General features: G+C 40.5%; 1 protein-coding gene across 4 annotated transcripts in view; it reads right to left on the reverse strand.

The window, feature by feature from the left end:
* Positions 1 to 420: 420 nt before the first annotated feature.
* Positions 421 to 13,158, reverse strand: part of SPA17 (sperm autoantigenic protein 17) — an 81,058-nt gene continuing 68,320 nt past the window's right edge. For all 4 annotated transcript variants that reach the window (XM_030220595.1, XM_030220596.1, XM_030220594.1 and 1 more), the window contains one exon: positions 421 to 1,299. In XM_030220595.1, coding sequence (XP_030076455.1) covers positions 1,258 to 1,299 — 42 coding nt within the window. In that variant the 3' untranslated portion in view covers positions 421 to 1,257. The remainder of the gene's footprint in view (positions 1,300 to 13,158) is intronic.

Below are 13,158 nucleotides of genomic sequence, written 5' to 3' on the forward strand. Positions count from 1 at the left end.
ACATGGGAAGCAACTACTTGCCCTGGGATTTGTAGTAAGAAGTGTTGCCATGATTTGGGTTTCTGGACACTGTCTGGAAAACAGGATACTGGGCTAGATGGACCATTGGGCTGATCCAGTATGGCTACTCTTATGTTCTTATGGAATTGGTTAAAAGAGAAAAAACACAATAGGGTTAAATGGGCAGTTTTCTCAATCCAGACCAGTACTTTTTAACATCTAGAAATGGGAATGAGTGAGGTGATCAAATTTGCAGATGACACAAAACTATTCAACTGTTACATCACATGTGGATTGTGAAAATTTGCTGAAGGACTTTGCAAAAATGGGAGACTGGGCATCCAAATAGCAGATGAAATTTAATGTGGAAAAATGTAAAGCGATGAATACAGGGAAGAGTTACCCAAATTATAGCTACATAATGTTAGGTTCCACATTAGGATGCACCACTCAAGAAAAGGATCTTGGTGTCATGGTGGAAAATATTTTACATTTCAGTTTCATTTAATATATTGCCTATAAAAGAAAATATATCTAAGCGGTTTACATCACTTAAAAGTCATAATAAAGATGTCATCCAAAGCAATCATTTCCCCAATGCAACTTCAAGTTGGAATTTCCCAGGCTAATGATGGGCCAGATGTTAATTTTCCAGGATAAAAGGTTAGCCAAAAGTTAACTAGCTAAAATAAGATCTGAGACTATGGCAAGGGCAGGTTATAATCAGACAGCACTATCTTATCAAGGGATGGTCTTAAAATATCCCACTAAATTTAACCTGCAATACTTGGCAGCACCAAATGAACCAGAGATTTTTAGAATATCTGGTTAAAGATAATTAGATAGCTTACCTGTTTATTAAAAGATAAGGTGCCACTGACCTGTAAGATCTTACCTTGACATTATTAACAGAAATACATTGCCACATTAAGTTACCATTACCATCACCTTTTTCAATCATGGGGTAAAAAGGAAAAAACTTTACAGGAAAAACAATTCTATCTACAAGAAATATGATTAACCTTAAGTTGCCAACAGCAATAACTTTTAATTATGTTTTAAAATGCATAACTCAATCCAGTATATTTTACCCTAGGGCTGCCAAATTTATTGAAACCAGTAGTCTTGGAAAAGGGTGTCTAGTATATGGGATTAGCCTGAAAGCATAATCTAAACTAAGCTTTAGTACATATATTATGATGACATGTCAGTCTCTTGGATACTCTGGAGTCCTTCTCAGAGATGCTTTCTCCCCTCTTACTGGGTTGGCTCTTCTTCACTGGTCGCCTGATGTCCTTCCTAATGCAGAAAAGGATAGAAAATGGCCACGAAATGAGACTAATATTGCTGATTAATGCTAAAAGGAAACAGCTGATCAGCTCTAGAAGAGACAGAAAAATAAATGATGATTCCTTAAAATTAAAAAAACGTTTTCAGCCTGACATAGCACACCATAAATTTTCTAGTAATCACTGAAAAGACAATATTCAAACCAATTTCTGCAGGTAAAATGGTATTTTTCCCATCCTGTACGCCCTCCAACATAGTATACAACACAAGTTAAAGAATGAAATTGCTCAAATGAAGGAGCCAATGATGTTTCTATACATTTAAGAACGTAAGAATAGGGGGAAGAGTGACGTCACCAGCGGAGATGGCAGCATAAGCCAAGAGCTCCGACGAACCCCGAGCAAAAAAAAATAAAACCACCTCGATAAACCAACGGATTACGAGAAGTAAAGAGAGATCAGCAAGAATAAACATCAGGCGAGCAGGAAAAAATGCTATCACAAACCTCCGTGGTCGATTTATCGGCGTTTGCCTATGCAAACACTACCGCAAACAAACATGGCGACGCCTCGGCGGAGCGGCCGCCCGACCCACTGAGCGAACAACAAGAACATAATTCTCCACCGCTATTCGAGTCGGGAGACGGCACGGAACAAGAGGAGACTACACTCCGAGACATCGGCTCCTGGGTGAAGGAAATACAGATAGACCTGAAGGCCATGCGCTCGGATCTCGCAGCGCTGGGCGCGGACCTGAGAGGAGAAATAGGGGCGCTCGGGGTCCGCGTGGCAGAAAACGAGGATAGACTCGAGGAGCAGGCCGAAGCCATACAGAGCCTAAATCGACACACAGCCGAGTCTAAACAAGAGGCCCAACAGATCTGGGACAAACTGGAAGACTTGGAGAACCGCAGCAGAAGGAACAATATAAGATTCAGAGGACTTCCAGAGATTCCAATATATGCGGACTGCGAGGGAGTGGCGCAGAAGATTGCAAGCGCATTGCTGACCACAATACAAATTAATGAGGAACCAACAGAGATTCAAATTGTGCGCGCCCACCGGGCATTAGGACCGCCAAGAGCAAATAGACCACGGGATATCATTGCATGTTTTGCAGATTTTAAATTAAAAGAAAAGCTCATGCAGGCATCCCGAGCGGCAACAGACTTTCAATGGGATTCAAATGTGGTACATTGCTACCAAGATCTAGCGGCTTGCACTCTGAAGAGGAGAATAGAACTGAAATCCCTCACACAAATGCTGCAAAGAGAAGGGATCCGATACCGATGGAGCTACCCATTTGCCTTACGCTTCTATAAAGACGGCAAGCTCCACCAGATAAGAAACTTGGATGAAGCAAGAGAAATACTGCCCGACAACATCAGAGCGGGGGAAGGGAATACAACACACCCGCCTACTGCGACTAAACTGGTCAAACCACGATGGCAAAGAGTGACAAAAGGCAGAGGACGCTTACAACGACAGTACTCGGACCCCCGACTAAGAACTGTATTGGAGACTAATGGACAATGAATAATATGAAAGCACAGAATAAGAACTGACATGGGAAGTTCACCCACAGAGTAAGTCAGATAGACCTGGAAACAATAGCAAAAAAAAAAAAAAAAAAAAAAAAAAAAAAAAAAAATTTACTCTACTATAGGATATGCATGGGATTTACAAAAAAAAAAAAAAAAAAATGGTAGGTCTGTTATGTTTTACTATATCTTGTAACTTGCTGATTTAATACTGTTTTGTAGTTGGATACTGTTTAATATCTCTATGTGTAAAGAGGGGGGTGAGGTCTCTACTCCAAAGGCACATAAATGCACAGGATGCAATTGTGCCAACTAGGAGGGAAGAGGAAAAAAGGGATGGGTGGGGGGAGGGAAGATAGAAGACACAAGCATGTGAATTTGATGACCATATCTAATATAACAAAAGAGATACAGATGAGCTATCAAGCAGAGGATAGGAATTATAAAATACCACATACACTCTGGGGATGAGCAAGATAACTTGGATGACCCTTAATGTTAAGGGACTAAATTCCCCAACAAAACGCCAGCTATTATTTAAAGAGATACAACGCCTAAAGGCTGACGTGGCATTTATACAAGAGACACACCTGCTACCAGTTAAGGAACATCTATGCCAAGGGGGACAGGGTCGACATATATATTTTGCATCCAACCACAAAGAAAAAAAGAAAAAGGGAGTTTCTATAATATTGACCAGCAAATTCCCATGGCAGGTACAGAATATAATAAGAGACAGAGAGGGCAGATATCTTCTCTTAGTGGTGAAACTGGGAAGGGAGACATTTTCCTTACTAAACATATATGCCCCAAATGAACGTCAGGGTGCCTTCTATAGGGAAATATCCAAGATACTGAGTAAGAATGTTGAAGGCACACTGCTAATGGGTGGAGACTTCAACCTGACAATGTGCCCAAAACTAGATAACACAACAGAGGGAGTACGATATGCACAATCAGAAAGGGCCCAGCTACATAAATTTTTAGAAACTTGGCAATTACTAGACCTATGGCGCCACCAGCACCCACAATCCAGGGGATATACATATTACTCGGGAGTTCATGACTCACAATCACGTATAGACATGTGGCTAGGACCACCTAACATATTTTCCAGAGTAAAAGATATATCAATACTCCCAAGAACATGGTCAGACCATGCACCGGTCATTTTAGACTTGGAAACGTCGATACGACCCCCGGAGGCCCCAATATGGCGGTTCAAGGATGAGCTATTAGCAAACACTACAGCGATCACCCGCATAGAAGCAGAGATAAAGGAATACATAACGATCAATGATAATGGGGAAGTCACCTCGCAGATATTATGGGAGGGTCTAAAAGCTGTAATAAGGGGGAAAATAATAGCAATTCAAGCATATATTAGGAAGCAATTGAATATTCAAACGCAAGCCCTACACGCAGAACTATTGGACTTAACACTGCAATCCCAGCGCCAACCGCTATCAAAAGATGCTCAAACTCGCATACACGCTATACAATTGGCTTTGAGAGAAACACAATTAGCAGACATAGCAGAGCAACTGCAACAGATTAGGCAAACATATTTCGAATTTGGGAACAGGACATCGAGGTTACTAGCACATAAGTTGAAGAAACGGGCCTTAACCTCCTATATCCATACAATACACACAGACGAAGGGAAAGTATACACTAAACTGGAGGACATCAAGGATGTCTTCTATAAATTCTACCAGGGACTATATCAAGCTGAGGAATTAGCAACACCACAAGAAGCCTATGAATATCTGAACCAGACAAAATTATCCAAACTGACAAAAGAAGAAGCAGAGGCATTATCCCAGCCAATCACACTAGAAGAGGTACAGTGGGCCATTCGGAATCTGCCGAATGGGAAAGCCCCGGGCCCCGATGGGTACACAAATAAATATTATAAGAAGTATAGTAATTTATTGGCACCGGTACTGGTCCGAGTATTTAACGAAATGGAGGCTCAAACAAAGCTACCATATTCATGGCGATTAGCAAACATAACACTATTGCTGAAACCTGGAAAAGACCCCCAGAGATGTGGGTCCTATCGACCAATCTCATTGCTAGGATCAGATTATAAAATATTTACAAAAATCTTAGCTCATCGATTACAGCAGGTGATGCCGAAGTTGATCCATGCTGATCAAACGGGGTTTATAGAAGGGAGGCAGACATTTGACAATATACGGAGAGCGATCCACCTCATCCATGAAGCGGGGGATACAAAACAACCAACATTGCTAGTATCACTAGATGCCGAAAAGGCATTTGATCGTGTCCGATGGGCATTTATGTTTTCAGTGCTGGAACAGATGGGTATCTCGGGACGATTCGCTTCATGGCTTGCATTGCTTTATGTTGATCCCATAGCCACCCTACGGATTAATGGCTCGGGAACCAAGTTAATACACCTAGAAAGGGGAACTCGCCAGGGCTGTGCGTTATCCCCACTTATATTTGCACTCACAATGGAGCCACTAGCTCAAAACATTAGACAACACATGGGAATACATGGCCTGACATTGGGGACAGAGACTTATAAGATAATGCTGTTTGCGGACGACATTTTACTTACATTGACCCGTGCTCAAGAGTCATTGCCAGGGGTAATGGCAAGTCTAGAAGAATATGGGAGGCTATCTGGATTTCGGGTAAATATGGACAAATCAGAGATAATGGGGATAGGTCTGTCTGAGGAGATAGAACAGACCTTACGGCTGAGATATTCGTTCCATTGGGTTTCCCGATCACTAAGATATTTAGGGATCAATCTTACAGCTAAAGTAACGGACTTATATGAGGCAAATTTTCCCTGTAAAACCCGGGAACTCTTTCAGGAATTAGAAAGGTGGGAAGGGCTGGAACTATCATGGATGGGACGGATTTCGGCGATAAAGATGATGATCTTGCCAAAGATTCTATATTTATTCTTGGCACTGCCCTTGCCGATACCCAGGCAATTCTTTCGCCGTCTACATCGCAAAGTATTCGCATATATATGGCAGCACAAACCACCTAGAGTAAGGGCAGCTATTATGTTTCAACACAAGGACAAGGGGGGTATGGGGGTACCCAATTTCCTCCAATACTATCAAGCTGCACAATTACGGGTGCTGGTGGCGTGGGGTTCCAGGGCTATAAAACCTTGGATACAAATTGAGAAATATTGGTTGGGTATGGAGAACTTAGATACAATACTGTGGGCCCCACAAAAACAATTACTAACATGTATAGGAGTGGCACCACCGACAATACGCTTTCCCCTTCAAACTTGGAATATTTTGAGACAAAAGTTCTTTCCAGGCAGGAAACACTATAGGCGCATGAAGATACAGACAGCAATGGGATGCCCTATAGGGGCAATAGATAATGTGTTTCGAATATGGAAACAAAAGGGGCTAATAGCTTTACACCAACTATGGGCAGAAGGGAACATGATTCCATTTACAGAAATACAAGAAGAATACGACTTACCAGGGTCACACCATTATCACTACACTAGAATCCAAGATTATATAAACAAAAGGGCTAAAAAGGAACTGAATATGGAAGATACTGCTCTAGAACAAGCTATGGGAGGAGGTTGTCAAAGAGGGTGTATATCTCGGCTATATAAAGCACTGGGAGCATACTATAATCCATTAACATATTACACACAAAGATGGGAGAAAGATTTAAAGATAAGCCATGATAGTGCAAAATGGGATAAGGCATTGATGACCATGTTAAGAGTTTCTGTTTCTAGCTCATTAGTGGAAAATGGATATAAAATACTATATCAATGGTACATGACTCCTCACAAAATAGCAAAAATGTTTAAGAAAGGCAATGGATGGTGTTGGAGGGGATGTGAGGAGAGGGGCGATATGACTCATATATGGTGGACATGCCCCAAGGCACAGAAATATTGGATGGAGCTAATCCAAACATTAGAAAAAATCATAGGGAAACCATATGAATTCAAGGCAGAGACATGCTTATTGCATTTTCAACCAGCAAATATCCCAGCAACGACACATCGGTTAGCCTCAGTGTGGCTGGTCGCAGGAAAGATTACATTGGCATCGGCATGGAAACAACCCACGATGCCACCAGTGATAAAGGTGACACACAAGATGGACTACCTATACCAAATGTCTAAAATGACTGCAATAAAATCAGGACGGATTACACAATTTTACAAACAATGGGACAAGTATTCAACATGGAGACTAGCAGGCGGCGTGGATCTGGACGCACCAAAAATTATAATCACTCCTTGATATGGAACTGGGTAAAAAAAAAAAATAAAAAATAACACTATATAGACATAATGGTCAATATTAATGACACATGCTGGGAAAGGAGGGAGGGAGGGGAAGTTGGAATATATTGGAAGTTGGATTATATGTTGTTATTAGCATTGTACTTATTTGTTGAAAATGCAATAAAAATATCTTTAAAAAAAAAAAAAAAAAAAAAAAAAAAGAACGTAAGAATAGCCATACTGGGTCATACCAATGGTCCATCTAGCCCAGGATCCTACTTCCAACAATGGCCAATCCAGGTCACAAGTACCTGGCAGAAACCCAATTAGTAGCAACATTCCATGCTACCAATCCTAGGGCAAGCAGTGGCTTCCCCCATGTCCACCACAATAACAGGACGATGGACTTTTCCGCCATGAACTTGTTCAAACCTTTTTTTAAAACCTAAATACACTAACCGCTGTTACTACATCCTCCAGCAATGAATTCCAGAGCTTAACTATTCTTTTAAGTGAAAAAATATTTCTCCTATTTGTTTTAAAAGTATTTCCATGCACTTTCATTGAGTGTCCCCTGGTCTTTCTACTATTTGAAAGACTGAAAAATCGATTCATCTTTACCCATTCTACACCACCCAGGAATTTGTAGATCTCAATCATATTCCCTGTCAGCCATCTCTTTTCCAGGTTGAAGAGTCCTAACCTCAATAGCCTTTCCTCATATGGGAGGTGTTCCATCCTCTATCATTTTGGTCACTCTTCTTTGATCCTTCTCTTATTCCACTATATCTTTTTTTGAAATACGGCGACAGGACCATTTTAACTAGCACTATTCTGCCAAAGAAAGGGGCAAATCTCTCCATTGGGCACATAGGCTTCTGACCTGTAGCCATATTTTATTTCTTTCCAATAACTTCACTGACTAAAATGCTGTCTACGATCAATAGTTGTTTTCAATGAATTTTGAACTGGATGTCAAATATATATATATATATATATATATTTTTTTTTTTTAATTAAACACTGAGAAAACAATTATTTTATGGATAGGAGGTAAAAGATATCCCCCTTCCCATGACAGAGATTGTTCTAGAAGGTAAGAATGTGGCTCTTCATGCTAAAGCTAGAAGACTAGGAGTTTGGCTAGATTAACTTTAGAGGGGGAAGCTCACATTTGCTCTGAAGTTAAGTTTTCAACACCATATCAGGAATTATTTTTCAGTGGACAATTTGCAAAAGATGGTACATGCAGTTGTACTATCAAAATTGGATTATTGCAACTCACTGTATCTAGGAATCTCTCAAATAGCAATGTGGAGGGGGCAATTAATTCAAAATACTGCTGCAAAAATCGTATTAGGTAAACAAAAGTGGGAAAGAGTATCCCTTTGTTACAATCATTACATTGGCTTCCAGTAGCTGCATGAATTGATTTAAAAATTTTGTGTCTAACATTGAAGATGTTATATGGTGAATGTCCTTTTTAATTTGGAAAAACATCGAATTATGAAATTTGGCTTCAAATCTAAGAGAACGCTATATCTAAATAAATTAGAGCTGCCATCTGTTTCTACTTTTAGAAGTCAAGTCATGCAAAAATGATTTGTAGTTGCTGTAATACCAAATTTACGGAACTTTCTGCCATGCAAACTGAGATGTGAATTACATTACTTGAAATTTAGGAAAGAGCCGAAAACTGTATTTATGAAATATCTGTATTTTAGTTTTCGGGGTTTTTTTTAAGCCATTATAATTTGCTGAATTGAGCAAACTAATTCTGTGTTTTTTCCATTCTTATGTGTAAACCATTTAGAGCTCAGTGATCAAGAAGTAAATCGATTTTTTTACTCGTTCCAAAAGTACAAAGACTAGGGGACGCTCAAGGAAGTTATATGGAAATAGTTTATATTTAAATTTGTTTTATTTCAATATATATACAAGCATACAAACTTGTTTCAGAAATACAGCAAGAATATAAACAAAGTAAAGTTCCTATATAACTAAACAAATAAATTTCACGCTTCCTTAGACCACTAAGTTATACGAGTGGGAGGCGAAATGAATAGAGAAGTTTACATATACATAATAATTATTGTGAAATTAAATAGGCAGCATGTCTCTCAATTTCTTTTAAACTTTCAGTTGTTTCATTTCTATAAATGATTTAAGTTGTTCCGGAGAATAAAACACATATTTTGTTGTTCCCAGATTAACTATACATTTACATGGATACGCTAAAAAGAAGGAGGCCCCCACCTCTAACGTCTCCTTCTTTAAGGCTAAAAATGCCTTTCTCTTTATCTGGGTCTGTTTTGTGACATCGGGATAAATCCATATCCTTTCCCCTCCAAAGAGGGATTTCGCATTTTTAAAGTATAGTCTCATTACAGCGTCCAGATCCTGTTCGAAGACAAATGACACTAGTAAGGTAGATCTCTGGGTAATATCTTCTAAGGATTGTTCCAACAATAGTGAAATATTATTTGAGTTTATTTGGCCTTTAGCCTCGTCTCCCAACCTTCTCTTTTCCCCTATAGGGCTTTCAATATAATAAATTTTATTTATCGGAGGCATAGAATCTTTCAAGAATTTCAAATTTTCATGTAGGTATCTTTTGAATAAGTCTAACGGGGCATACCCAGGGGACTTAGGGAAATTCAGGACCCGAAGATTCAGGCGTCTATTATAGTTCTCTATATATTCTATTTTCCTTCTCAGCTCAGTATTATCCTTTATTGCATTTATTTTAAAGTTTTGTAGCTGTCCCAAGTCTTTTTCTACTTTAGTCATTTTCAAATCAAATTCTTGTTTCACAGTGTCTACCGTATTTTTCATTTCATCAAACTTCCCATTAAGAAGCTGTAACTCACCCGATGTTTTTTGCAAAATGTCCTCCATTTTGTTCAATTTACTCCAAATCATTTGTAGGTTCACCTCCGGTGTTGTTATTTGAGGTATAACCTCAACCCCCAGCGTCTTCTTCGGCAGTCCTGGACCCTCTTTTGGCAACTTCTCTGCCTCTCTTCCTGGAGCAGAGCCCGTCGTCTCCAGGGCTGTTTTCATCGCGGGGCACGGAGGTAGTGACTGAGTTGATGGTGATAGGGAGACTTCCTCTCCCCGTGACGTTTCTTCTTCTCCAGCAAACGGCACTAGGGGATCCCCCTCCCGTATATCCTGAGAGAGGCTGGAGAAGAACCGTTCGATTCCCGGTTGTGTTGGCGTAGAGGTAGTGGGGGGCGAGGGAAGCCTTTTCACCACTCCTTTACGCTTTGTGTGCGGCATAGTCAGGTAAAGAAGTAAGAGAAATTCTCCGAGAAATAATCAAACGTTCCGCTACCAGTCAACATGCGGCCATCTTGAAACGCCTCCACTTGTGTATATGGAAATAGTTTAAAAACAAATAGGAGGAATATAGTTTTTCACTCAATGAATAGTTAAGCTCTGGAACTCTTTGCCAGAGAAGATGGTAACAGCGGTTAGCATATCTGGGTTTTAAAATGGTTTGGACAAATTCCTGGAGGAAAAGTCCATAGTCTGCTATTGAGGCAGGCATGGGAAGTATGGAGTGTTGCCACGATTTGGGTTGCTGCCAGGTACTTGTGACCTGGCTTGGCCACTGTTTGGAAAACAGGATACTGGGCTAGACGGACTATTGGTCTGACCCAGTTTTGCTACTCTTATGTTCTAATATTCACCTCTATTCTGTGTTGGTTCCTGGTCAGTTAAATAGCATATAATTGGCTATCCGCGAATATTCTGTGGGAGATGGCCAGTTATCTCCCACTGGATAGTGACGGTCAGTGCTTAGCAGATAACCAGTTATATCGTGCAACATAACCAGCTAAATTTGGCGGCCAAGTCGGGCCACTCAAACAGCAGGCCTATCTTTGGCTGGTTTAAACACTGAATATCCAGTCTCACCGCCAACTGCGGGAGTTAGCCAGGCTGCCTCCCGCAGTACATAAGTACATAAGTACATAAGTAGTGCCATACTGGGAAAGACCAAAGGTCCATCTAGCCCAGCATCCTGTCACCGACAGTGGCCAATCCAGGTCAAGGGCACCTGGCACGCTCCCCAAACGTAAAAACATTCCAGACAAGTTATACCTAAAAATGAGGAATTTTTCCAGTCCATTTAATAGCGGTCTATGGACTTGTCCTTTAGGAATCTATCTAACCCCTTTTTAAACTCCGTCAAGCTAACCGCCCGTACCACGTTCTCCGGCAATGAATTCCAGAGTCTAATTACACGTTGGGTGAAGAAAAATTTTCTCCGATTCGTTTTAAATTTACCACACTGTAGCTTCAACTCATGCCCTCTAGTCCTAGTATTTTTGGATAGCGTGAACAGTCGCTTCACATCCACCCGATCCATTCCACTCATTATTTTATACACTTCTATCATATCTCCCCTCAGCCGTCTCTTCTCCAAGCTGAAAAGCCCTAGCCTTCTCAGCCTCTCTTCATAGGAAAGTCGTCCCATCCCCACTATCATTTTCGTCGCCCTTCGCTGTACCTTTTCCAATTCTACTATATCTTTTTTGAGATACGGAGACCAGTACTGAACACAATACTCCAGGTGCGGTCGCACCATGGAGCGATACAACGGCATTATAACATCCGCACACCTGGACTCCATACCCTTCCTAATAACACCCAACATTCTATTCGCTTTCCTAGCCGCAGCAGTCTGAATATTGGCCCCATTATTATTCTTTTCACTCACCTTACTTCCCAACAACTGCAATTAGCATCTAAGCACTGCTAGGTTCTATTCTGATTCCATCCTCTTTCCATATAAGGATCCTTTGTGTGTATTTTACAGAAGGCTTCATATGTTCAGTTGGGGGCAAGTCTATAACTGGATCCCTCCATTTATTGGTAGGAGGCTCTTCTATAATGGAACTTAGCACCTAGTTTCTGTTATGGAATTAGTGGCACAATGTGGTATCAGTGTACCTAAACTTTAGATGCTCCAGCCATAGACCTAATGTAAGTATGAGTGCCTAGATGCGGCAGGGACGCACATAAGTGCGAGTGCCACCCATGCTCTGCTCCTCTTGCAAATGTGCATTACGTAAGTTAAACCAGTATTTGAAGAATACTGTTTAGGTGCACTGGAAGCACTTACTTGGGTATATGTGCACATATGCATGTAAGCGCTGGTACTCTAAACATTTACGCCAATAATGCATGTGTAAATGTGGGCACCAAGTTTATACAATTACCGTTTTAGCCTTTTGTAAAATACTCAGGACATTGGAACATAGTAGAAGATGGCAGATAAAGACCTGACCAGTCCATCCAATTTGCCCAACGTCACATTCATTATCAATTCATGATTAAACCAACACTGAATATAGGGAAATATTTTCATATATTACTCAACCGCCCTACCCAAGGAGAATGTTTTATTCAGGAATCAGTATTTCTCAGTACCTACACACACTCATGTTTGCTTTTTTTTTTTTTTAAGCAATAGAAAATCAGAATTCACTCACAAACTCTTTGAACACCAACATCTCAGCTAAACCTCCTCTTTGAGCCTACTGCTTGAGCCCTCAGGCAATCAAATGGCCTTTAGCTGTCTCCAGGACTCTTGGTAATTGTCATGCAAAATTCCTGCAGGAATGTCAAACAACTCACAAACTACCTAAACAAACACTCAATACTGCATGATGCCCAATCAGGATTCCGATCAAATCATAGCACAGAAACGGTCTTAGTCACCCTTATGACTAAATTTAAACAAATAATAGCAACTGGAAACAATATACTCCTCCTACAATTTGACAACGGAATCCTATTACACATACTTGAATATTTTGGCATTGAAGGAAATGTCCTGAACTGGTTCAAGGGGTTCCTAACACAGCGTTCGTATCAAGTTACATCAAATTCAACCACATCTAATGCATGGACACCTGAATGTGGAGTACCACAAGGATCACCCCTCTCACCAACCATTTTCAACCTAATGATGATCCCTTTGGCAAAACTCCTATCAAACCATAACCTCAACCCATATATATACGCCGATGATGTAACAATATACATCCCTTTCAAA

The sequence above is a fragment of the Microcaecilia unicolor genome, chromosome 12 (genome assembly GCF_901765095.1).
Source record: "Microcaecilia unicolor chromosome 12, aMicUni1.1, whole genome shotgun sequence".
NCBI classification, from domain to species: Eukaryota; Metazoa; Chordata; class Amphibia; order Gymnophiona; family Siphonopidae; genus Microcaecilia; species Microcaecilia unicolor.